The 27,027-nt window shown below is 40.0% G+C and overlaps 1 protein-coding gene and 1 long non-coding RNA gene across 7 annotated transcripts in view; one reads left to right on the top strand and one right to left on the bottom strand.

Moving 5' to 3' along the window:
- The window catches only part of LOC133270844 (hyccin 2), a 55,204-nt gene that overhangs the window by 8,014 nt on the left and 20,163 nt on the right, over positions 1-27,027 (bottom strand). For 2 of the 6 annotated variants that reach the window (XR_009743940.1, XM_061456417.1), the window contains exons 1-9: positions 9,688-9,780; positions 8,579-8,722; positions 8,206-8,292; positions 6,815-6,904; positions 6,023-6,048; positions 4,816-4,873; positions 3,769-3,953; positions 3,117-3,215; positions 1,357-1,466 (exon numbers count right to left, since the gene is read on the bottom strand). Coding sequence is in view for 5 of the 6 variants with exons in the window: in XM_061456417.1 (XP_061312401.1) it covers positions 1,357-1,466; positions 3,117-3,215; positions 3,769-3,953; positions 4,816-4,873; positions 6,023-6,048; positions 6,815-6,904; positions 8,206-8,292; positions 8,579-8,722; positions 9,688-9,778 (890 nt within the window). In the remaining variant the exon portion in view is untranslated. Of the gene's footprint in view, positions 1-1,356; positions 1,467-3,116; positions 3,216-3,768; positions 3,954-4,815; positions 4,874-6,022; positions 6,049-6,814; positions 6,905-8,205; positions 8,293-8,578; positions 8,723-9,687; positions 9,781-16,200; positions 18,571-23,183; positions 23,352-24,564; positions 24,725-27,027 lie in introns of those variants that run through there. The other 4 variants (XM_061456406.1, XM_061456411.1, XM_061456439.1 and 1 more) reach the window with 3 other exon arrangements.
- Positions 23,191-24,540, top strand: LOC133270880 (uncharacterized). Its single transcript, XR_009743954.1, has 3 exons — positions 23,191-23,312; positions 23,850-23,931; positions 24,400-24,540. It is a non-coding gene; the product is annotated as an uncharacterized LOC133270880 (long non-coding RNA).

Genomic DNA, 27,027 nt, shown 5'->3' with positions numbered 1-27,027 from the left:
TCCTTGAGCAGGGTAAGCACTACTTAGCAACAAGTAAAACACTGGCGTTACGCTAATCAGCATTACTCTCATATTAAAATTAAAACATAGCACCAGCTACTAGAAAGAAAATTATCTTTCCTCCAGCAGAAACCAGGACACAGCTCCAGGCTTGCCTTCATTCACCCCTCCCCAGTGATTATATTCAATGCTTACCATGAGTCACAGAAATTACTAGAAGATAAGCAAGTCTTCACAGGGGTTTTCTACTCTCATCCACAAGCACAATTTCAAAGCAAAATTAAACAGTTCTCGTATCTCTTTCTGATCGTAATTGTTCCACAGAGAAAAAGGCAGGTAAGCATAAAGAGAATATGCTAGGGAATCACAAAGCTTTGTTTATTTTTGAGAAGCAGGAAATCTATCATCTCAATAATATCAATCTGTCATAAATCAGAAAGAAGAGTATCAGGACCAAAAAGAAGTGTATCAGGTCACTCAAACACCACTGGGCAAAGGTAATGTGTTCAACAACTGTTACTGACTTCAGTATCATCTATGGATTTGTTCCTCCTGCCCTGCCACATACATCTCTAACCATTTGTCCAGATCACCAAGCCAGAGAACTCCTCCTCTTGCAACTCTCCAACTTTCAAAGCTAATTTGTTTTTCATATGCTCTGTTACTCCCCATGGACCACAAATTTCTTTATGTTCCATCCACTCTCCTGCAAAGCTTCAAAGAGGCTTTCTCTCCTCACCAACATCTGCTCGTGACTCAGAACTTCAGATTTGGTGGCCTGCCTTCTCAAAGGTGCTCCAGCATCTGACAGATCTCTACAGTTCCCATTCACTTTCCTGGATGCTTGGTCTTTTCTCCTTCCCACAAAGATACACACAAAGCCAGATAAAAATTATACTGCTAAGGTTTCTTCATGCCTAGATCCTTAGGTATTGTAGGCATTCAAAGGTAACTGCTACACCACTGGGGATAGCCACACACTGAAGAAACTGATGACACTGCTGTAAGCAAAACTGTTTACAAAGGACACTAGTTGCATTAGTCATGTTCCCCATTTACTCTTTATTCATGTTCCCTGTTTGTGAACACCCGCTTATCTTGGTTTACAGAGGCACAGGCCAACCAGCCAGACAGAAAGCAACCTCACGTCACTTCAGACATGAGGAGTTAGTCAGGTATGATTTGGTTTATAGGAAACACTCTACTAAATTGATGTCACCTAATTTTAATTTCAAGCAATCAATCAAAGAAAGAGTTGCACCACAACTCATCCACAGAATGCTGCTGACATGAGTGTAAGTTTACTGGTAGTGCCTTTTTATGAGGCTTCTTCAGTGATTTGCATTGGATACTTACTGTAATTGCAGCATCCACTTGGAAAACAGGGATTCATGTAGCTGGTTTAGCTCTTCGATTTCAGCAGCATAGGCAAGGGGAGCTTTCTTCAAAAGGTCATGCAGTGTTTGCTGTGTTATGAAAGAGGTAAGATGACAGTCAGTTAAAGTGGAGAAAACACAAGACATGAACCTGGGCTCCTTACAAATACCCATCTACTATGCTCTCTAGCTAGGAAGCAGAATATTGTTCATTGACAGTGCACTCAATCCATGCTGGTTTGGAATTTTTTTTTTTCCACCCATGAAGACCCCTCTAAGCACAGTTTTGCTACTGGAGAAACAAAGCAGATAACAAAGTTGTTTAATGGGAAACAGCAGCCAGGCTAGGACTAGAACTGGTATCAAACTGTGTTTTAGCTCTTCCTACTGAGTATGGGAAAACCACTACTGAAATAATGGACAATACTCAGAGCTTACACAGAACCCAGTGCTGTACCAGGAAGATACCAACATCACAACCCTGCTCACAGGAGCAAGGGCTCCAATCAACATGCTTAGCAATGGTTCAGGTGTTTGTCCCTACAAGAGAATGCTCACAAACGTCATCTTAAAAAATAAAGAAAGAAAAGAAATCATTTGCAACTGACAGCCAATCGTAGAAAAAGTATTATTTCAAAAACATAAAGAATCAAAGGATTAATTCAGCTTTAAAGGTATGCTGGGATGTTGATGTTTCAACAGCATAGTAGCATGACAAATGACATTAAATCTACACTGGCCTCCCTTCCTCTTCATTTTTAACAGTTTTGCTTTCCACTCTCTTTCAGTAGAAGATAGTTTACTCTGGAAAGAACACAAAGACAGCTGCAATGTATCAGACAAACATAGCACTGACAGAACTGCAAAGCTTTCAATTTCTTCAGAGACAGCAGATTTAATACTTGATTTCCTTCCAAGGCTGTTACAAAAGAATCCAGATGTTTCTCTGGATAGCAGTTCCAGACAAGAGACATCAGGCAACCTGCATATATGCCACCTTTTAAAACACAGATGGATGCAAAAAGCAGTCACAGACACCAGAGCTCCAAGTATTTTACGTACTTCCCCGGCACCTGTTCTTGTGTACCTATCTCTGTAGGGTACAGCTGCTTACTTTGAACTGTCTTGTAAAAGCTGCATATGAAAAATAATACAGTAATTCAATTACCACAATTAGACCATTCCTGTCTTCTAGAAATCGGAAGGAGACAGAATGCATTTCACAAACTAGGTGACATTTAGAACTCTCCTAGTCCTGCATGTGGCTTGACTCAATAATGCTCAGATAAAAAGCGCTCTCTCCATTTCCTCTACACGTCAACAGTCAATACAGCTTGTAATTTCCCTAAGCACTTCACTAACAAAAATGCTTTTGTTAATGGCGACAATTTTTAGTGCAGGCCTCTGCCACTTTGCTTCTCCCTCTTCTCCTCCTCAAAAACAAATTTTAACTTGCTCTGGTGTTGTGGTATAAGCCCAGCCAGTAACTGCAGCTTTCAACTATCTGCTCACTTTGCAAGTGCATTTCAATAGTGTCTCAGGTTGAAACAACTGGGCCCTGTCCCTGCTCAGAGCAGCAGAGGAGAAATAATGTTTAAAATGCTACCTAAATCAGTGTTACCACCAACAATGTAATCAGCAGAAATAAAGTGAAAACAGCAATATTAGGAAATTTGGATGAGGGAAATATTCAAAGAAAGCAGAAGCTCCAAGAGTTGTGAGATTCATTATAAAGTGTACCTGACTCAATTTTCTTCTCCGCAACTTCTGCAGCGTTCGGTCTGAAGTGAGCACTTTGGAACTACTGTGAGCTTCAAAGTATTCCTCCACCAGGTTGCTCTAAAAAGGGATGGCAAGATCAGCCACACTCCTTCTGCTATCAAGTTACCCCTCTCCCTTTGCACCCACAAACACGTTTGAAGATGGCCAATATGAGACATCGATCAAGGATGAATAGAAAGCCAGCAGATATTTGCAAAAATGGTTTCTACAGTGGCATTCTGCCAAAGCCAACAGTCAGGTGGTTCTTTCTGAAGACACAGAGGAGATTCTGAGAGAACGTAACACTAAGCCAGAAAGTAGTATGTGTTTCTTTTGGTGCTATAGGAGTCACCTTTTTCATCATTTCTCAGTACAGGGTCTCCTGCTTTGTGGACATCTTAGAACTTCTCCTTCTGGAGCTATTAAGGATAGAGACCAGACTAGCCCACAGGCTCTCATGATGCCTGTCCAACAGGCATTGCTCAGAAGTACAGCAAAAGCCAGTCCAGCTGGTTACATTTGAAATGAATCTAGCAGTTCCTCCCTAGTTAGGTGTGGTCACCCACATCTTATTGTCACTAAACATTCCCTCATGTTTGCTGGCTTAGGGGTGTATTTTCTGTATACTTACCATCTTGTTCTCCTTATTTTTTTTGGCTAGGGTGTTGCTGGGAGGAGGCGTAGATGCTGCCTTCATTTTTTCTGGGGTCTTTTGACCTGATGAAACAGTGTTGTCTTCTTTTTGGTCTTCTTCATCCTCCTCCTCTGAGCAGGAAGAAGAATATTCACTCTCACTTTCTAAATAGGGAACTGGAGCTAGAGCATAAATTTACAGTTAAAAGCTAGCAACGACTTCTTAGACAGAACACATTTTGCACCACCTTTCTCATTCACACACATTCTCTAGATGTTTTTCAAGCATATGATGCTTAAATATATTTCACAGAAAATTAAAATAAATGCTTAAGAAGACTGCAAACATACACAGTCATTTCTTTCCCAGTTCTAGGCTTACAATTTATTGTTTAGTAAACCTTGCTCCTTGATACCCATTAAGAAACATAACCCTACCATAAAAAGTTACTAAAAACGGACAGTGGGAGTCCCTGTTTCTCTTAGCATCTCATGTCAGTTTTCCCAAATGCCAACCATGCAAGCTGAGTGCAAAAAAGGTTTTGTAAAAGAGCTCTGTTAGCAGTGTTGATTGAAGAGCACAGGCAGAATCTGGCTCAGTCTCGGTCTCTCAACACAAAAGAACTAGAAACACCCCACACTAAACTCTTCTCTACATTCATTCTGAGCATATATAACCAACCACATATGCAAAATACTTTACCATGAATGTTCCAGCCATCATAAAAAAGTTTTATAACTTGGTTCAAGCAATTGCCAGACAACTGCATTAACCAACCAATTGGGCAAGTGTCAGCACAGGTTAGTTACTGAGAATTTTGTCTCTTTTGATCATGTTACTGAAGTTCAGTGATTTGGTGCTTCTAATCCTCCCACCCGTTACCTAAGCAGCAATCTGTGGTAGGAAAAAGGTCTACACAGATTTCCTTAAGGACATTTCTACACTCTCTGCAGGATGAATCAGATTTTTACAACAGGAGAAACACTATCCTATGAACACAGTGCCTCACCGGTTATGGGACTGACTGCAAAGGTTGCTCTTTACCTGTTAGCCTCTTCCTGAGTCTATAAGGTGTGGTAGACACAAATTCTTTCTTTTTATTCTGTAACAGCAAAGAAAAAACATTCATTAGAAGAAGAAACATATACCTCCTCAAAACAGCCCTCTGCCAAGCAAGGAGTAGAAGCTGGCTATATTTCCAAGCTATTTCAGTCCACAATAAACTGGGAAAGCAGAGGCAGTAAGTATGGAGAGTTCTTTTGTTTTTGCCATTCAGAGTTAGAGGAGGGCACACTGTCTACTCAAAGTCATTGGGAAGTCCACTATGAAAACAACTACGAGAATGACAGAAGACCACTTAGAATACTAAGCCCAGAAGCACAGCAAAGGGAACCCAAGCTGCCTGGGTTCATCAAGTTGTAGTGGCACATCTTCCTTACATAAGTTTAAAGCATATGTCTAACTCAGGCACCAGATCAAGTCTGCAATACTTAGGAAACATTTTTGTTAAACTTATCAAGGTAGATATCGAATCATCAAGGAATGAATGCCATACCAAAACAGCATCTCTTACAGGCCTATCTCATCCTGGAACTTTATACCAGAAAAAGCTGTGCACACATTTCTAGTATGATGCTATACCATTTTAGAAAGCCAAGTGTTTCACAGCACCCTCCTCATAACCACCACAACTGGCAATTCTGGACTGTATCTCTCTGTAGCATCACAAAAGACAACATCAACTTACATCTCCCCTCATTATCACAACTTATTTTTTATAAAACAATGCTAAAGAAACTCAGCAACACCACAGTTCCTGAATTCCTGTTCTAATGCTATTCCTTATAATTAAGGCTGTTTCTTCGTTTGATGAAAAATTGGAAAGCTAAGAGTTTAAGTGGTTGTCTAACATCCTCATTTGTGTGGTACAAGGAAGTTGTCTCCACCCATGCTAATCAAACCCGCTATTCACCCACTGACTCTAAATCCCATAATCCCGAATAATGGTAGCTCTGGTTCTCACTTGATTTCTCCTGTCCAGATGGATTAGGAGAGAAATTTGTACTGTCCTTCCTTTCCAGAACTGTAGTAATTGGCCAGTTCAAGTTGTAAAATATATAAAAACAAAAAACCACAACCCCAAAAAACTCCCAAAACAAATCAACCCAAACAACCAAAAACCAAACCAACACAACACAAAAAGCCAAAATAAAAACAAAAATCCCCCAAGAAAGGCAGAGTCATAACTCACCCTCTGCTGCACTCTGCTTGAGCGTTCTGCAAAGGAAGAAACAGCATTGTTCAGAATACTGGGTATTTTCAACAGTGGCACAAAATGGTCCATTAGAAAAACAGACATTCACTATTCAAAGATACACTGTGCCAGAATATCAGCTTCATGGGTGGTGAATCCTGTGAGGGAAGCTTCTAGTTCCTCACAGGTAGGCAAAGACAGAACAAAGACAGTCAATGTTATTACCACAAAAGGCAGCTTTTAATTCTGGTCAGAACTTTGGGAAGCCATCAGCAGGAGGGAAGAGGCTGAAAAATGAGCTAATGTCCTTTCCCTGAGCACATCAGACTCAATTTCTGAGCACAAAGTAATACGCTCTTGCCGGCTGACCTGCACTGACTTTTCCTACCTGTATTTCTCCCTGCAGCATTGGGTGCTTGAATATTATATAATAAAACATGAATTTACACATGAACACCCACACAATCCTACCATTTTTGTGCTCAACACCTCAGCCCAGCTCATAACTCTCTTAACTGCAAGCATTTCCGTTGAACACAGAGGAAATCATTAAGTGTCACAGCAACAGAAGAGTTCCTGTTTTCTCAACACCACCAAGATAGAATAAAAGATTTGACACCCAGGTGAGCCCAAGGCCATGCATACTGAACAGTTCAGTCTACTATGGTGAGCTGAGTAGAATACTCAAGCATGACAGAAGCTGGCACTCAAGCATCCACTCTACTACCCAAACAGAAACATAACCCCCATCTGCTCAGCTTCAGTTCCGCAAAGCATCACAGAACTTACGGGTGTTTTGAGGGGCTTTGGCTGTCTTATCAGGGCACTTGGAGTGATCAGGTGCAACACTCTGTCCCGGTGTCTGGGCTAATTCAGAGGCTGTAGGAAATAGGGGGAAGGGAAGAAGTTTCATATCAGGTACAAAACTCCCAGCTCTGGCTAGTCAGCCATGAATACAGGCCAGCCATATACCTGAAACACTCTCTAAGTATTAATTTCTTAGCTATGTCAGGAAGTGCACCAGATACTTCCATCTTTTTTTTTTTTCTAACCTTAATGGTGCATGTAATCCTTGACAAAGGTTTTTCAAAGACTGAACTCCTCAGTTAATTAATTTTAAAAGTATAGCTGCAGCAATGGCAAAGTACACTTAACTCCCTGGGAGACCACAAGTCTTTGAATCAGAACAATGAGGTCAAGCTCACTAAGTCCTTTAGAACTGCTGAACTGGACTTGGTAAAGCATCAGGTATAGTAAACACATCAGTTCCCTAGGATGTGGGTTCTTGTATTCTACCAGCCTCTTTTTACTACTTAACAGCAAAAGCAGAACTTGAATCACTGATCTGGAAATGGAAGGCCCCCATATCCTGCTACCAGTCTCTCAAAAAAACTAGCTTTCCATTGTATGACTTGCCTCAGTTTCCAAACTGAGTCATGGCACCAAGACGGAGCACCAGTGAAACCTACCCTGCTGCAGGAGGTGTAAGAAACACACAACTTCCCAAGACACAGCAGAAGGGAAGAGAACTAAGGAGTTACGGACACCACTTTCTACACACTGATACAGATGGATGACCCCTCTCTCTTCCTTGGATCACCCTCCATGGGATCTATCAGTAGCTGTGACAGCCAAACACTAATGAAGTTCAGATGGCGTTGGGCACACAGACTCTTCAAGTGAGAAGAAACATACCAGCAGCAGGGCTTAAGCATATTCTTTGAAACAGAACAGCTCACCCTTTCTGTATTGCCACTTTTTACTTGCTTCTCCTGAGTCCACAGTTTGCCTAGCAAGCACACTCAGACACTGAGTAGGAGAAATCCCCTGACACACAAAACTAATACTCCATTTTTTTTGACTCTTTGCTACATGATGAGTTACTCTCATATCCCTCTAAGTTAAACAAATAAAATGTCTGCCATCCTTAGTCTGCATGTAAATGCCATTCTGATGGCATTAAGAAGCTTCTACTTTTCCTTCTGTTTTCCTCACCAGACCATTGCTTTGCCTTAGCCCTGTGCTTTTGTTTCTGAGGAAGACTGATTCAGAGCCAGATAAAAGCTACTGAAATAGTGCAAAGTATTTCAATATATTTTGAATAAACAGGAGAGACAAATCACAGAGTACACAAAAAAAGATCACAGCCAGAGCAAGAATGAAAGAAGAAGAAAACATACCCAGCTCTGCCAATCTGCTGGAGCGTTTGGGAGTCTTGAAGGAATAAACCTCACCACCACTTACATTTGAGCCATTTCCTACTGGATCTGTGAAAACAAATGTTACTTGTAGCTATTTAAAAAGCAGTGGTGTATTCCCAACCCAAGAAGATGGAATGAAACATTTTACTATTTGGCTCAAAGGACTCTTTATATTGCAGGTGTTATGAATCAATAGCACAACAAAATCCTAGAATCACTATCCTCTCCTCTACCTGTTACCACAAGCACAGAGCTGGACAGGCCCCAAAGGCAATTTTATCAATACTGTGCAACTCTGACACTACAGGAATCTCCCAAAGTCACAGCTGTGTTAGGTTTGCCCTCCTAATACCTTGGGCACATATTCCAAGAGCAGCAACATAGTCCTTCTCTTCTAGGATCTCCTGAGGTTCATCATCTGAGATATTCTCAAGCTTCTTCACAAATTTCTTCACACTGACTGATGGCTGAGCCTTGTCCTTCCGCAGTTTAATGCCTAGGATTGCAACAAAAGCTTTAACCTCCTAATATTTTATTACTTCTATTGCCATAGCATGCAGTTACCCCATTTAGAGACCATGTTCCTATTTTGCAAATCACTAAACAAACACAACACTGAAAAGATGTCCTGGTAAAAGAATAGCTAGTCTGTGCTCTTGTGGTCAGCTGGCTCTACAGCCATCAGGCCCTCCTTTATCACAGCAGCTCACTCCTACAAGTCCATGCGGACAAGATGCCCATTTCAACACACCCCAGCTTCCATAGTTTGGAAGAGAAATAACAGGGACTCACACATATAAGTATCAAAGTGCATGCAAAGGGGATGGTATCTGTCACCCCCATCTTCCCTTGCAAAGGGGAAAAAGTGGTGAGGAACTGGCCTCTAGGCTGTCAGTACACTCATGTGAGAACTTAGGCTGAGACCTCTGGAGACCATCTATCTGACCTTCTGTTCAAAGCAGGACCAACAGCAAACTCAAGATATGGGTGCCCTGTGCCTTGCACAACCAATTTTAAGCATCTCCACAGAGGTCCAAAACCTTAAAAGTACTCAAAACTGCAGCAAAAGACTCCTGTAGCAACTATCTCGAACCTCATTCCTATTTTATTCTGTGTCTAACCACTTCAGGGGTTGCGAAGTTAGCCAGGCTGTTTGTACCCCCTCTCCCAGGTCATTACACACACGTGTAATGAGTTGGGGCGCTAGTACCGACAGCAAATATCTACGCCACCTCCAGCTGAAGACACTTGCCATGCTGCCGCAGATGCCCCTTTCCAAGTGGGGACAGAAATGAACCGCAGACAAGGCAGTGGGAGGAGAAGGATGCTGAAGGCCTCACCCTGCCTTGCAGCCCGCCAGAGGCGCTCACCCACCCCGCGTACTGGAGAAGGGCTCCCTTCGCAGCCGCGGCCGCTCGGACTCCTCTCGCAGGGTCCAAGGAGCAGCGGGCAGCGCCGTACCTGCGTCGTCAGCAATGTGTTTCAGCACCTCCTCGTCGGGCACGAACTTCACCTCCAGGGCGACGCGACCCTTCCCAGGGTGCCGCCTCATGGCGGTCAGTCACGTGGCGCCCACCTAGCCCCGCCGCCGGGGGGTGGGACTGCCACAACCGAGCACGGTAGCGCGGCGCAAGGCCCGTCAGAACCAACACACCCCAGCCGCCCCCCTCCCACCTCACCGCGCTGCCCTCCGGAGAGCCCGGGGCTCGGGCTCCGGCCCGCTCCCCGTGCCACCGCCTCCCCGCAGGCTCCCGGCCACCCCCTGACGGAGGCGGCAGGAGGCGGAAGCGGGCTCACGTGCCAGACAACGGGCGAAAACACCGGCCGCCCTGAGGGCGAGCGGGGCGGGCACTGAGCACCGCCTCCGCACCTTAGCTGACCTTTGAACCTCCACCAATGGGCGACCTTCTTCTCTGCCGCCACAGCCCGCCGGCGGGCGCGGAGAGAGGGCGGGACTTCCGCTGCCAGCGATGCGCGCAGCCGCCGCCGGGCGGCAGGGGTTGCCGTAGCGACGTGAAGCCTCCCGGACGGTCCGGGCCCGGCCTCTCGCTGCTTTAGACGCAGACACCCCACAGCAGCTGCCATGAGCGCTCCGGGGCTAGTTAACTCCTCACACGCAGCCCCCAGCGGCTGCCTCCCGCCTCCCAGCCCGTGCACTGGCGTCGGGGGGGGGGGGGGGGGTGGGTGGTGTCTCTGAGCTGTTAAACTGCGCATGTGGCCTGCGTTACACACCACACCACCATCAACCTAAGCCTCAGCCAAACCAAACCCCAAACCAACCAAGCAAAAAACAAACCAACCCCCAAAAAAACAAACATTAAAAAAAAAACAAACCCAACCCACGCACAAAAAAACAAGCAAAAAACCCCCAAACAACCCCAAAATAAAAACCAACCAACCACCAAATTAAAAAACCCCACAATTCACAAGGTCACTATTTCTATTCGGAAACAGCACAATATTTATTTAACATCTTTATATATTTATATATATATAATTTTTTTCTGCATTGCAGACTGTGTCAAGTTTTATACATCTCTATTTACAACGATTTAAAATAATTATATTTCATCTCTGGCAGGTATTTACAAAGTCAATAGTAACTACATTTCACATTTCAACAAGTCAACAGCATTAACCAGCTCAGTGAGACAGTTAAGATAATGGCCTACATGCACCAATAACATGATCTTCGATACGTGCCATCTTCAGGTCTAAGAACGAAGATTTTTCCCTGGTCTCAGGTTAAAGGACAGCATACAGCAGAGGTCACGGTTTATTAGAAACCCGTTTGGTTTAGTCCTTCACCAGTACCGAATCTCAGACATCTTGGGGGTTGTACCAGCACGCAGGGCTGTCCTGGCAAAGAGGGGCTCCCACCACCAATCCATGGCTATTTGCCTCACCTCCCTGCTACAAGAAGTGGGCTACTTGCTGCTTACACTCCTTCTACGACAGAGATAAGATTACATAATGTTAAAGTAGTAAAAATCCTCAGAAACCTTAGTTTGGAGAAACAAACCTAGTGTGACAGAAAAAAGTAAGAAAATAAACTTTTAACCCTTGCAGAATGTTCTCTTTTTGCTAGTAAAACTGACAGCATAGCCTGTATTCATACAAGGATGAAAACAGATCAAAAGGTTCATTGCAAAGTACAGGAATTACAAATTTAAAAAAATGCAGCATGGGGTACCTCAATTTAGTTGTTGGGTTGTTTTGTTGTTTTTTTTTTTTATAGCAAATAAAAGCTACCATAGTAAATCTAAAACCTATTGAGAGTATCTGATTTAATTATTAAAAATCTTTACTAGCTTTCTCCTGGAATCTTTGATATGGAAAAAAATGTTAAATGGCTCAATTCTGTTTAATCATACTGTGTTTTTCCGTAAATAACCAGCTCGCAACATCCAACCCAGAAGTATTCACTACCTGCAAGAAAACAGTAAGAAGTCTTTTTCAAAGGAATCACTGAACACTGACACACAGAAACACACAGACACACCCCAGTACTAGGAATCTATTAATACTCTGACATGTTGGTTTATCCTGAGTGATTGTTAACTCACATCTACTGTATACTTGAAGCCACAAAGTCTTTACTATTTGCGTTTTTCATAAACTATTGGCATGAAAGTCTAGCACAACAACATCAATGCCTAAACAGAAAGAACAGTGTCAATAGCCAGTATTTCTGTCACTCCCAAGTCATCCTTATTTTAGAACAAAAGGTAAAAGGTTTCTTCATTCAGCCTGGTTTTAATGCTTTGTGATCAGTTCTGGGGAGGATGAGGACTCAAACATGCAGGATCCCCTAGCAATTTGTAAGGAGGTTTCTATGACAAATCCCCCCTATTTTACCCTCTAAAACCAAAAAACCTGTGTGAATTCTGTATCACATTTTAACGAGTGATTAAGCATCTTGTCAAGTGTCAAAATTTAAATTGCTTTAAGGAATTCTATCAGAATGCAAAGATATTCCACTCTAAATTGCTCTACATTTTATCAACTGTAAAACACTGGGAGCTCACAACCAAGTAATTGGTTAATAAAACTTGATCTCATCACTGCTTATCATGCACAAGCTAAAATACAGGGCAAGGTTTTACTGTACAGACACAAGAGTTTACTATACATCTATTCCCATCAACAGCTCCTCACAGGACTAGCTTAGTAATTCTTTATGATAGGAGGGGTAACTTTTGGACCCATTTTAAAGTCATTTGGTCCCTCGGCTACTACTTTTGGTAAAATCCGAAAAACACAGTGAGGAAGAAAAAAAAAAAAAAAAATAAAAGAAGAAATCAGGGGAAGAGGGTAGACCAGAGAAAAGTAAATACAAGAATGGCAGAAAAAAAAGTTTGGTTTTTTTTTCATTAAATACAGACAAATCATATGGGACAGATTTTTACTAAATCCATTTCTGGAAGCTGTAAGGTACCCTTAAGAAAGCTTGCTTCTGAAATTTTAACGTCACAGGCCCTGACGCTTGCCAAACTTACTAGGCAAGTTAAGTGAAATAGCTAGCTGCTATGTTTCAAAATGTTGTTCCAAGATGAGTTTAATCTTAAATAAAATGTCATAATGACTATGTGGAAATCCTCATACATATCAGTCTTGCAAAATCCACTTACTGCTTGTTTTCAGGAACTACTGAAGAACTGAGTTGCTCACAGCTCTCCATCACTTGCCACTACTGCACAAGAGGTGAGTGTTTTGGCTCTTCAGCTGGTCACAACATGCAAATTTTGACAGACTGATAAGACTCACGCACTAACACAACACCCATGTCATAATCTGTCACTCTGAATCACCTACAGAAAAGCTTTCCACATCAAAGTTTATCTGAGTGCAGTGAGAAAACAAACTAAAAAATAACGAAGAGATTAAGGCCCATACGCTAGAAACAAACAGCATTTAAAATACTGAAGGAAAATATAAAATATTTAACAATCTTATATAAAACAAAAAATGCAATGCAAGTACAGAGGATCTGGCTTCTTCGCTTACCATGCTTGGAAAGAAGTGATATTTTGCAACTTTAGTCCTGCAATTATCCTAAACAAGAAATTTAAATAAATAAATAAAAAGGAGCATGTTTACTCTTCTGATGCAAACTATTCCTATGAAGTGAACGGTTGTTACAAATGACACCTAGCTAATGGCTTTAGTGCTATATTGAATATGCCAAGGTAGCAATATCTTTGGCAATGAGAGAACTGTAGAATTTAAGAATCAGATTATTAAATTTACTAACATCAGAACCATCTTTGTTTTGTGTGCAGTACATACATTTCATCCAAACACATTCCATTATATTTTCCCACACCTCCTCCAGGATTATGAGTACAGCACCCAGTCTTCTTGATTTTTGTGATTTTACTCAAAAAGCTATTCTTGGTTCTCACTGAATCTTCAAATGAATTAAAATTTGTAAGCCAAGATGAACAAAAAATTCTGGTTTGTGACCAAAGTTAAAATGCTGAACGATTAAAAGAGATAGCCATTGGTTCACAATAAAATAGGACAAGTTTAAACTCTTAGGTTAAAATACAGCCATAGCATAGAATTATCTATTTCAAAATTTTTTTTCTTCAAAATATAATTCTCTGAACATGTTATACATTAAATATTGAGGAAAATTTCTGTGGAGCTAAAATTTTCCAAGAACACTAATAATCTTCATTAAAGAAGTAAAATAAGCCACACAGCATCTGGAGACAAAAAAGGGGTTAGAGTTGGGGTCACCTTACTACAGCGTAGTTTTACCACCATTAATATGCAGGTTTCCCCTTTAATCTTGAAAAATATGCTCATATTTACATACAGTATACACACAGTTGAGGCAATTGATTGTCAACACGTGACAAATGTATGTACCTACCCACACACAAGTAAACCTCACATGGTGAGAAAAAACCCTGTCCCAGTAAACTCCAGTATTTGTAAGTAGTGCAAATAAATGTTTCATCAGAAAGAATTTTTCTCACTATTTTGATGTTAAAACGGGTAATTTTAATTATGTTAAAGCTAGCAGGAGTATGTTGGAAATGTAGCGTTTAAGACCAACACACTTGCAAACTACAAATACTAGATTCTAATGCTTACTGGCTGCAGCATGATGTTCAGCATTGCACAATGACATATGCTGTTAATAAACTTTTCCAAATTCACATCAGAAAGGGTGTTCAAAGAAATTTGCATTTAAAATGGACAGTGACATACAAAGTCCCCAAATGAAAACTAAATGCATAATACAGCAATTTAAACTGTCATCTTGCAACATTCATTTTAACAGGCATTTTTAACTTCATCACTTTGCTGCCCGCAGGATGAAAAAATGGTGCATTATTCATCCAAAAAGCTGCTCACAATAAGCCCCTGAAAAGGATAATCAAGATGGATTTATCAATCCCAACATTTCATATTTTCTTAAAATTATAAAGCTCAAGAAAAAATATGTTGCAAAATGGCAGCACAATATGATGTGGTAAAAAGTGTACCAAAGAATAATTCATTGATCCCTACTTACATGCATATACACATCGAATTATAGTACCCACACTTCCCCACATGTATATGCCTGCATGTGCACATACACTGAGAAAAATCATACTGTTCTGCTTTCTAACTTTCTATTAATGCTGCAGTTGCACTAAAACGCTGCAGAAATCTAAATCTAGTGCCTCATGTCAAGTACCAAATGTTCTAAACAAGACACAGCAGAGTGAATTCAGGATAGAGATTTAAGTCTAAATATTTGTCACAGCTGTCAGAAAATTTAAGTGTGTTTTGTACTCTGTTTAGTACTTAGCATATATAAACAGAAAGCCAGCAGATTACTCCCTCAACCCATATCCCAGATATTTCTGATTTTATTTCTGCCACAGTACTTTGAAATGTACTGAACTTCAGCACGTAAGTTTTGCCTTGATCTTAATGCACCTTGGCATAGTTTGAGACACTTCTAGAAGCACTAACGATAAACATGATAGGCAGCACTAGCAAATCCTGTTACTACAGCTGGTTTGTAGATACTAGTGATGAGTAATTTTCTAAGATTTTTGAACAGCACTTGTCTGAAAAATGACAAAACAAGCTCCCACAACTGAATCATAGCACTAAAAGGGTAATTTTCAGAAGTTGTAGATGTAGGAATTTTTTTTCTTTTTTACACAGGGATAAATTTGAACTCTTTAAAAAACCTTATACAGAACTGGTTTATATACAGGACAACAAACCAAAATACAATGGACAAAATAACAAGAGGCACATCATCAAAATCAGAACTGTAGAAGTATTTCAAAAGGTAGTTTAAGTTTTGAGCAATTTGAATTTATGCACGCACATTTGACTTCGCTATCTGAAGTCACCGAGTTGTCTCACTTTCCTGAAACAGGTTAATAGTGTGGGATCCCACAAACAAGAATATTTTTAACAAGTTGTAAAATCTGGCCCAACGCCATTTTTTTTAAGTGTCTAAAACTTCTGAAGGAATGCTTCTAATAGCAAATGTAGAAAGTAGAGAACCTTGCTAATGAACAGCTCTATGCTTTAAAATAACTATTAAAAAATTAGCTGACACTCTTGAACTCTCTTTTTCTAAAAGACTTCAGCAAATTATTTGGTCCTTCTTAATCTACAGTGATAACTCTTCAATAGAATTTCCTTTATGATGGTCTTTACAAAATATAAACCTTGTACAGCCATGACTTACCAACTGTCTCCACTTGTAAAACTTTATAAAATAAAGAACAGTTCAATCATATATAGCTTTTGACATTTTATCGCAACTCTGCCTTAGTTCCATCTGTGGTGGTCCTTCAAGATTAATTTAGAAATTGCAAGATTTCTGATGATGATTCTATTTACTTTTTAAATGAATTTCTGCGTGTCTAGATGCCATTTAATTCACTATAGAATGTAAGATATGAAGACTAGACTGCTAAAGTGATTTGTCAAACCACAAAAGAAACCTTCAAATATTTAAATGAATTTTAATGTAAATTTGAAAAAAAAATTTCTCCTTGAAATAAATTCAAAAGCAAGAAACCACCCAAACCTAAAACCATCTACCACCAATGCAACATCATATCATTGTCCTGAATTTCTCAAAGACTATCAAATATAGCCTACTATTTATAATTGCTTCTGGTTATCCTTCACAGTGACAGTGAAACCAAAGTGCCCATGTAAAGATCATAACTCTTTCCTGTGGGTTTACAATTTGTCAACTTCCAGGATATCATACATATCTGAAGCACAGATGATGAACTTTTCCCTTCTCTAATAATTAAAAAAAAAAAAAAAGTTAGAGATGGAGAGAAAATAACAAACATTCTCCTGTGTAACCAGAAATGTGCTTCTAAGCAGTGTTCTTTAGCATAACTGCCAGCCAGTGCCCATACACCAGCCATATACATTCAAGGCTTGGCTCAGTGGCACGAGTTCTGAATTTTCTGGAGTAGGGCCAATCCACTACAATAAGTTAAAAAACCACAATGGGTTATATATACCAAGGCAATGAAGCGTGATCCTTCTGGGGAAAAAAAGGACTGTCAGTACCCCTTTGCACAAATGGTGTTTCTAGAAAAGCATTTCACATTGAAGCTTCAGTATTTCTATCAAACTATTGTCTCCATCCCTGAGACAGACCCTTAAGAGTATGGTCTGTCTGGACTGCAGGATTCTTCAAATGACTCCATGACTGAATTCAGGGACACTGAGAAAGCAGCTGTGTGAGGGGCCAGGGGTGTCCAACAGCCATGATACCATAGAAAGCAGCCTGAGAAATACTCTTTACCCGAATACACCTTTCAATTCAGTGATCAGCACCTCACAAGAACAACAACAACAAAAACGGAGCAGAGCTAGCCATTAGTTCCTGGGAAAATAGTGTTTCCTTCCCACTTACAAACCAAATTGATTTAACAGCATGGTGGTGTCAAATTTTAGTCTGTATGCAGAATGACCCTGTATCCTGGAGGGGAAGACATGTAACATGACAAATGGCTACAACGCCATTAGAAGTGCATTGTAACCTATATTATCTACTAAGAATCCTCACGCTGAGGGAAACAACCTGTTAATACACATCTCAGTTGCTGAACATCAAAAGCTTCTGGGATGAGAGACTGGGGCAGGCAAGAAACAACTACCCTTACTTTAATGAAAAAAGTGCTGTAGGCAGCCAGGAGCAGCAATGACAATCCCCTCCCCAGAATTGATTGCACAGACTCAGAGAGGTCCAAAGTCACACTAGAATCTCTGAGGCACTCCTGGTTCTGAGAAAGAAAAGTCATGATCCAGTAGTCTTTGCAGTACTGTAGACGGAGAAAACAAACCCGTTTCTAATTCTTAACAAAGCCAAAGCATCATCTCATAGGGATCACATTCACCATTTCCGCCGGTGTCTCCAGTCTCACAGTGTTGAAATGGGACTGATCAGCCTACGATGGATTGCACATCACCCAAGGAAAAAGGAAGGCATGGAAAAAGGCATACAGTACATTATATACTGCTTCACAACCATGTTTACAAGGGGTGGGGGTGGGAAGGGAGGATGAAAGTGAGGGAAGAATTATTGCTGTTTCAGTAATACAGTATGATAGCTAAACCAAATCAAACAAGATCACAACAGTCAGTATTTTCACACTGCGGGATGATGGTTTGTGTTTTGCCTAAGGATGAACTTGCCTGGGGATTAAGGGAAAAGTGGGAGTCCTAATGAAGGGAGTCAAAGTTACACCTGGGATATCAGCTGCATATTGAAACTTGGAGATCGAGACTGCTTGGTTAGGGGAGCTCCTGGGGGAAGGAGATCTTTACCTTCCCCAGCTTGGCCTAATCGGTCCTCCTGTAGGCTGATAGTTGAAAACCGATTGGTGTTGCCAGCTGCTAGATTGGTAACACCCTCTGTACTAGCTCCAACACTGGAGCCTGCTTGACTGCCATTCACGTAGTCAAACGATTTACTGGAAGAAGCACTGGCGGTCCTGATCAGGCTCAAACTGTTAGCTTTTGGCACCACCTGCCCAGCAGGCAGGCTGAGGTGTTTCTTCGTAGGTGTCATCTCAATTATATCTGCACCAAGGTCAGTGGATTGGTGCATGAACTGCTTCCAAGCTACTGGATCTCGAGGGCTCTCATTGGATTTTGCTGCAGAAGAGGTTTCTTTATCCTTAGCAGAATGGCCACTTGCTGTTTTCCTTAAGCTGCCCTTCTGGGATACAGTTGATAGGGGTTTGGTCCCAACTGGCTGGCTGCTGAGTGAAGCTCCTGATGAAAATCCTTCATCAGCATCATTAAGGTTCACGGATTCCTCTCTTCCATTCACACCTTCAGTATCTATTAAGAAAGAAAGAACAACCAAAAAAATCCCAAAACAATCAGAACAAAGAGTAAGCATTCAAGTTACATGAAGACAAAGATGTGCACAGAACGTCCAAACAAACCTCATTTGCTAATCCACCTGGTTTCCACTTGCTTAAAAATTTCTGATTTGCAGCCAATAATTTTCCTGTCATGTCTACCATAATAATGGAATCTAACAGTAAGTAGTCCCCGAGCTTGGTTTGCCTTTCCTCTACATCACTGTTAGCAGTCAGAGCATCTCGTGAACTTTGTCTAGAAATAAAAATTAGGCCCCATTTGGCTAATGCATTTTAGTTTTGTTTGCAGACGCTGGTGCCTATTCCCCTCCTGGATGTGTTTACAAGAAAAAAAAAAAAAATTAGGTTCCTTCCTAGCCAGCAACCACAGTCACAAGGCTTCTGTTGTCTGTAGCTAGCGTATTAAATAACGTGACTATACTTTCTGTTGGAGACTAACCCAATTCCTAGCTCTCCCTCCTCCACAGCTCAATCTTCCATGCTTTTCCAGCAATCCTAGCACAATGCTTCTACCATATTTGCTTTTGTCTCAGCATCTGGATTTTCCAGGGGGAAAAAACACCTCAACAACCAACCATTGTATTAAGAGAAGTGTAATCTCTGAAACATTTCATGTTGTAGAAGAGATACTATGGTTTTGACTGGTATCTCAAAGGAAAAAGAAAAAAAAGGCCTGACAAACTTCTTTCTTAAATCCTTGTTTTCAGGTCTATAATATTATTAGGGCAACTTTTTTTTTTTTTTTAAATCTTATTCCAATCCTTCTTCTAAGCTCCAATAAGCTCCAAGTACTCACAGTTATTGTTTCAGTAGAAAACTGAACAGCATTCAAATTTCACAACTGGAAATAGAGTTTGAGGTTTTGCTCCACATACCTCGTTTTAGTGAAAAAAAAAAAGCCAAGTTTAACCATGTTAGTAAAACAGGAGACATTCAGGCTACAAGAATTTTGCTTTTCTTTATAAAAAGCTACAGAGCTTGATTATGTGCAAGAAATCTGCAAAGCCTATGGATCTGTCCAAGCTAAAGCCGCTGTACTGCTCTACTAGCAGTTTGCTCAACTCAGCTTGCCACCAAGCAAACATGTTTAAATCTCTTTTGTGGAATGGGGAAAAAGCGGTGGCAAGGATGTAAGAGAATCCAACACTTGAGTGGAAGCTCATCCTTTCACGCTAATTGTTAGCAGAGTGCTAAGAAACATTTTACATTATGGCAAGCTTTCACTGTTATTGCCACCTCTATGTAGCAGAAGCGTAGCCTGATCCAACTTTATATTCTGAACTGTAAATCAAGATAATCCTAAAGGAGGTTTTATTATTCTGTTTTAAACTAACTTACTTCTTTTCAGGAAACAAAAGAAGCTTACAAGACATTTAACCATCTCCAATCAGACAGTTCTCAGGCCTCTCTCAGAACAAAGCAATGTGAGCTTATTATGCAGTTTTTATGTAGTTCTGTTTGACTCCTTAGCCTCCCTGAAGCAGAAAGGTAGTTCTGCTGACTACAGTTCATGTTACTGCAGTCTTCCTTCCTTGGTAAAGCCTTAGAAAAGGAAGTTTCTCATGTTTCAAGGGCTATTATTAACATGAAGGTGTGTTACTTACTTTAACTTCCTGTAACTATATCTAAAATATGTTTACTTCCCCCCCCCCTCCTGCCAACCCCATTTGGTCAAACTAGGCCTTCATCTTTTCATTGAGACATTAGTATATTTTCTTACATTAGACAGTGACATCTTTTATTCATAATCCACCACATCTCCATCCCCCACCCCAACCTTCCCACACACAATCAAAAATGCTAATAAAAATATGACAGAATTGGAACATACTGAAAGCAAGAGCACTTTTCCAACAAACCAACATTTATGTTTCCTTTCATGCAAAGCTGGATGAAAGCGTGTTTGGTTACAGGCAGCAATAGCAGCAGCTGAAGTCCCCTCTCAAGCCCAAAAAATTTCTCCAGACAATATGCCTAAGGTTTTATTATTACAAGTACACCAGTCATCTTCAAAGTTTACTTTAAAACATTGCTAAGAGGATGCTAAACCAGACAATCCTATTCAGGGACAGTGAAGCAGAATAGTCACACTGAAAAAGTGGCTTTTATCCACAGAATTTAAAGACATGACTGAGAGGGGCTGTTGCAAACTTTTGAATGCTGCAACTATACAGAGGCCCAAGCAGCTCAGCAGTGCTCAAAAATGAAGAAGGTAGAGAAGACAACATGCAAGAGAATTTCTGTCTAGTCAGGTCCACATACCTACAGAAGTTCTCAGTGGGATTGAAGTAACTCAGCAAACACATACTCTTTTCCCAATACATGTTATTTTTCCTCTAAAAACTGCCCTCAGAAACAATAAAAAAATGTTTGAGTCCTTACTTACTCTGTTAGGAGGGGAAAACAGGATGAAGTAATAAATTTCTCTTCTTCCTCTTCCCCCTTTCCCCCCTCAATAGACCAATAAAACAATTAAAAAAGAAAACAAAACCTAAAACCCTATGTTTCCCAAGCACTCTTCTACAGGTCAGAAGAGAGACGGTGCAACCTGACATAAATCATATGAATTGCACTACGTGTGATTCAGGACTCTCACTGTTCCTATCAGAATAAGTCTGTCCCCAAATAATTCTTTATTGATGCTGTACGTAATTAATCCCGTAGATGAATATACAGCATTCTCCACTGATCCAAAATAGTGCACATAACCACAGCTGCTACCACCCAGAAGCAGAATACCTTGTAAGACATTACTGAGTCAGTCTTGATACCCTCTGCCTTTTTCTATTTATTGGGTCAAAACACTGATCTGAAGAAGGGTTTTATATAGCTTTTTAAAGTAACTTTTACTGTTTATCCTTGCTATACCTGAAGGCTAAAAAGTCACGAGAAATGATTAGTCTCCCATTATGTTGTTTGATATCAAACTGAAATTTATGAGAGGGAATTTGCTAGCTGAATTTTTCTGTGAAATCAGCATCAGTAAAATAATAGACCACTATATATACACACACAATTCTATGCTGATAATCAAACAGAACTTAATTCATTGGTCTTCTCCCAGCTGACATCAACTGGCAGAACTCAGTTCTCCCAAGCATGTAATTATACACTGCTAATGTTACAGAAGGGTATTCGATTCACTTCTACTGAAGTAAAGTATGTGGAATGATGCTTATCCAGCAACATGCCAAATCATATAGGTGTCCATCATATAGAAGGCCACATCTTTATCAACTTCTTTCCCACTTCCTGTCTCTCCCAGAAGGTTCTCTGCAGCTGAAGACTTCTCCATATCCTTCAGGGCATGCACATGCAAAGTTTAGTAAAATGGAATAAAACCAAGTGAACAAGAGAATTTAGAAGACAGGACTCATTTACTGAGCATGCTCAAATTAGCTATGCACCAAGGAGTGGATTATAAATTTGCACTAAACACTTATGCAACTATCTTCTACAGAAGCACAATGCCTTTATTGTTTGATAGCAACTCTAAGGGCAAGGATTCTGTGGTAACACTACATTAAATCTCCAAATTCTCCAGATGATTGTTTCCAGAAGAACAAATCTGAAACCTATGTAAGCCATATCTAAATGTGCACATAAATCTCATTTATAATCAACCAGTATGCTTAAAGAGGCTGCAAATAACAAAGGAATGTTCATATGGAAAAGAAGACTTAAGATAGGAGAACACTTGAAAATATGTTTAGTTAAATTTAAAAGAAATTAATTCTCATCTCTGAGGAGAAATCATGATTCAAATTCAGTACTCAAACCCATATCCTTTATGGAGTAAAGATAAGAAAATTAATAGATAAACTCAAGAAAAATAAATTTCTGCCAGCTACTCTGCTATTCTTGACTGCAAAGCAGACAAATGAAGTCCCATAGCATTTGTATGGCCAGCATCATTGAGAATGAAAGCAGTAATTGTTTCTAAAGTCTTTAGAACTATGACAACCTATTTTCTTCTTGAAAACACAAACACTTTTTTGGTACTTGCCTTTCGAGCAACCAGCTCATTCATGTGTATGTATGAATTTTCAATTAAAGGATGACTGGCAAGTAAAAACATCAGCAGTTGTATACATGTCTCAGATAGGCCTGACTTTCAACTGGAACAGGAAGTTTCATTCTTAGAAATTTAAGAATTGCAGATTAACAAGACACTACTACAACTAAGTTGTAGCCAAATCCATTTGTACTCTATATTATTTTTCATCTGGTGCATTTTTTTCCTTCTGAATATGAAACATGCTCAGTAATAGAAAGTTTCCAAGCAAACCCAAAGCTCTTGGTTATTACCCATCTTTTTGTTTTTGCCATGCCAAGCAGTCTTTCACCACACAGATGCAAGCCCCAGGCCAGCCCACGTGATAACAAAAGATAGTACCTGACCTGATGTTAGGTATATAGGGGATGCGTGTATTGCAAAGAGAAGCTAATACACCCTGGGATAGCGGAAACACACACTAGAATGGAAAGAAGTTCTGCTTGGGGATAGGGAGCCAGGATCCTCCTCCAGCAACTGCCTCACTGACTTCTGCCTCCTCATCTCTGTCCTACCCTCTGTTGTGGCTGTTGCCAAGGTGGGCTCCGGGAAGCCATGCTCAGGGGTCCTGCGCATCAGCACCTCCCCCTCTTGCTCACGTTTGATCCCTACGTCTGTGGAGCCGTGTTGGATCGGTGAGCCAGGTATGCTTGAGTCAGCCTCGTTTGAGAAGTCAAAGCCATCTGGGATTCAACATATAACATTTTAGTGCTTTTCTATTCCTGTCTTGGTGTTCCAACCCAGGCAGGGAAAATAGAAGATTTATGTGGACAAGGAACAAACAAAACACTATCCATGCTTAGTCAGAAGTTGTGAGAACACCCACAGAAAGGGACAGGTGGACTATACTGCAGACCAGAGACTACCAAATGAATATAATGATAACTACAGTGAAGACAAACATGACCCAGAGTTCTGAGAACAGAATACAGCTACTTGTGTCCTGTACATCGTGATTCAGCTGAAGACCTCAGGTCATCAAATCCTTTTGCATATGATACAGGGGAAAAAAAACAAACAAACAACACCCCAACAAACAAAAAGCAAGCCAAACAAAAACCAGAGTACCACAGGAAAACATGTAATCTTTATATGCAGACTTTACCCTCGGTTTATGTTTAGGTTATTCTACCTTTTACCTTCAGCCATTTATGCAGCTTTTTTTAATCAATGTTTTACAGATGCAGCAACAAAGCTTTATGACAAAATTATTTCAAAGTAAGCTTTTTGCTACACCTACACTGAAGATGGCATCGCATCAAGGTAAATATTGCTATGTATTTATTATTTTTCTTTATACAGTCAGGCATGCTTCGTATGACAAAGTACTCACTGAGGAAAATAAGGACTTATTCCAAGCTATCCATAGCTATTTTATATCATGGCTCCTCACTAAATTGGGCCACATAATGGTAGGATTGTGATGTTCAGCTTTTCCCTCCCCCACTGCCTTCAGCAGCTTTAGGTAGCTGGAACCCTATCAAGGTCTGGATAATACCATTCATTCCCTAAAGTATTTATAATGGGAGGCATTTGAGTTTTAGTGTGGATTAAGGAAAGAACTCAAAATTCTAAGCCAAACTCTAGCCTACAATTTTATGCCGTGTTACATGAAGAAAAAAAAGAAGCCTTATTGAACATTTTCCAGCTTCTCCATTTTCTCACCTACCTCATGCGTTATTGCCAAATCAATAAACAAAACAAACACCCCAGATGTTCATGTTCATGCAGTGCTCTGAAGATGTAAAATACTATACATCGTTATGGAGTATCACTTTTCAAAAACAAACAAAAAAAACCAACCAACTGTTCTGCAAACATCCAAAGAAGCCAAATTACAGTGATGATGATGGGTACAGTATGCTACAGTATTTGCTCTTGGCAGAGAGAGCTCACCTTCTCTTCTCCAGCGATGACGACGGATAGAAGCTGTTGTAATAGCAGTCCGAGAAATCCTCGGCACTGTTGGAGTAACTTCTACTTTCAGTACTTTCTGGCCTTCCTGAGATGCGTCAGGAGCATCAAAGGGCAGTGAGTTCTTCATGGCATTTGCAACCTAAGACAGAAGTAAAATGCTGCACTATTACTGTTCCTGATTGCACTAATGGCAATATTAGATTTCTTGTTGGATACTAAAAGGGGAACAACCAAGAATTGTTAATTATGCCAGATCCCCTCAGATGAATGGCCTCATCCCCAAGATTCAATCATAACGGATAATTACATTGAAAAGCTCACCATAAGCCTATTCCCAAAAATACAGCTGAATTTTCTTTGAGGTGATTTATTTCATTCCGCATTTGCCATCTGTGTTGACAGAAGTAACAATCTACTTAGGAGAGTCTCCATTCAAAAGAGACTGCAAAATGACAAGGAAAATAACATTTATGTTTTATGTCAGGAATATCATAAAATTAAGTCACAGGCCAAGCCAATGTAAACAACATATGGCCTTGTGTATGGCATGGGGACAGGGCATTTTCTGCTCCCCTTACACCATATTCCCCTGAAAAAAAAACTAAGCAAGGGGATTAGACTGCAGGTATATGCAAAATTCAAATAAATAAATAAGTAGATTTCAACCTAAGCAATGAGCATCAAATCATTAAAATACATTCAGCTCTATTAGATCAAATTCTTAGGCTATTATAACGTCAGAAGTTTTGTTTTGCAGCTTTGAGGAGGACAAATGACTCTTTTGGCTCTCATGTTTTAACTACTTTAAATCTTCCATAAAATGCCAGTGTGGGATTAAAATTTTTCTCTAAGAAAATGAAAAAGCAACTTTAAGTTTCCTCATTTACAAGTAAATTGTTCCAAAAAGTGAACTTATGCACCAGCTCTTGAAAAGCAAGCCAGGTCTCTATGGCATGTGCAGTATTCAACAATAATGAAGTTGCTGCAGACAAAGTAGGATTTAGAACCTAAAAAAAAGTGAAAACACCTTGTTTTTCCAAAATCTTATTGACTTTATACATCCAAGCAGCAATAAAAGTATTAGACACATTTTAAACTTAACATCACATTAACATCATTCATAGATCTCATATGTTTCACAGACATCTGACTTCCTATATGCTCTTTACTCCCCATGTAATGAAGACAGCATATAAAATAAGAGTGTCTGAAACATCTAGACTAAAAATAAAACAACTATGGAAAATGTAACTTGCTAATCTCTATAAAATCCTACCTAGCAACAGCTTCCACTGTAATTTGGGCAGGCTATTCTCTCCACTACAGCTTACAAGCAGTATGAAAAGCAACTTTATGTTGCCTCCTAATAGATTTTCTCTTGTATCACCCCAAAAAAAGAAAACAATTGATTTTGCAACTTGAGAAAACAGAGTTCACTATATGGCAAGAAAAACACATTTATTTAAATACATCTGGTCTACATGTCTTAAATCTGTGTAGTCTACTTACTAGCTCAAGGCATGTAAGCCGTATTTTAAGATGCAGATAAAACTATAAATTTGACTGCTTTGTCAACGTAAATGAGATACAATCTCCTTTAGAAAACACATCTTTGCAAAATACTCCATTTTTCTGACAATGCATGCATACATTTTTCTTCCTTTTAGACTATGTTCTTTTTCTTAGAACAGACATTTTTTTGTTTAAAAATTTGTGGGTAGCCGATGAAGTATTATCCACTGTTTATTACAACTAGGCATTTCCTAGTTTTACGCTGTAAGCAACATTTGCATGTGTTTGCGTCAACCCAGTAACAGAATTAATGCACTTTTAAACATCATCACTGTTTTGCTGATATTCTGAGGCTGCCGATGCCTTGGAAACGTTAAGGACATCCAACAAATTCCTTGAACTCCCAAAGCATACATATACCAAATCTGATTAACTAAATAAGTCATTTTTCATTAGCATTCGCACAAACTGAGAAATGTACTAAACCACTAGAACAGACCCTATTGGCAGAAATTTGTGTTGTGAAGATCTCTGATAACATTTGATAAAAACACTGTACCAATGCATACGGCACGCATGCCATAAATTAAAGATGTTTATTCACATTATAACAAAGTAAAAGTGGCTTTCCTACGAGTCGCAAAAGGCAAACCACTCATCAACCATGAGAAGAAATTAAACCGTGTCAAATAGCAAAACCACACACTGCACAATATTAACTAAATCAAAGACTTTTCACTTCCTGCGAGCTGGAATGGCAGCTATATATCTGATTTTGATCTCCAGATGCTGTTGTGATGCTGTAACTAACCATTAAACATCTCCTCCACTGCCTTCCTGTCTGACTTCTAACCAGCACAAAAGATTACTGCCATCATCACAGAAATGCTCCTTATCATTCTGCCTTCCACTTGTCCAACACTAATTTGC

Source organism: Pezoporus flaviventris, unplaced genomic scaffold, assembly GCF_033815535.1.
Source record: "Pezoporus flaviventris isolate CSIRO_AGI_PZ_B2104156 unplaced genomic scaffold, CSIRO_AGI_Pfla_v1 ptg000001l, whole genome shotgun sequence".
NCBI classification, from domain to species: Eukaryota; Metazoa; Chordata; class Aves; order Psittaciformes; family Psittacidae; genus Pezoporus; species Pezoporus flaviventris.
This window is presented reverse-complemented; position numbering and strand designations above follow the sequence as displayed.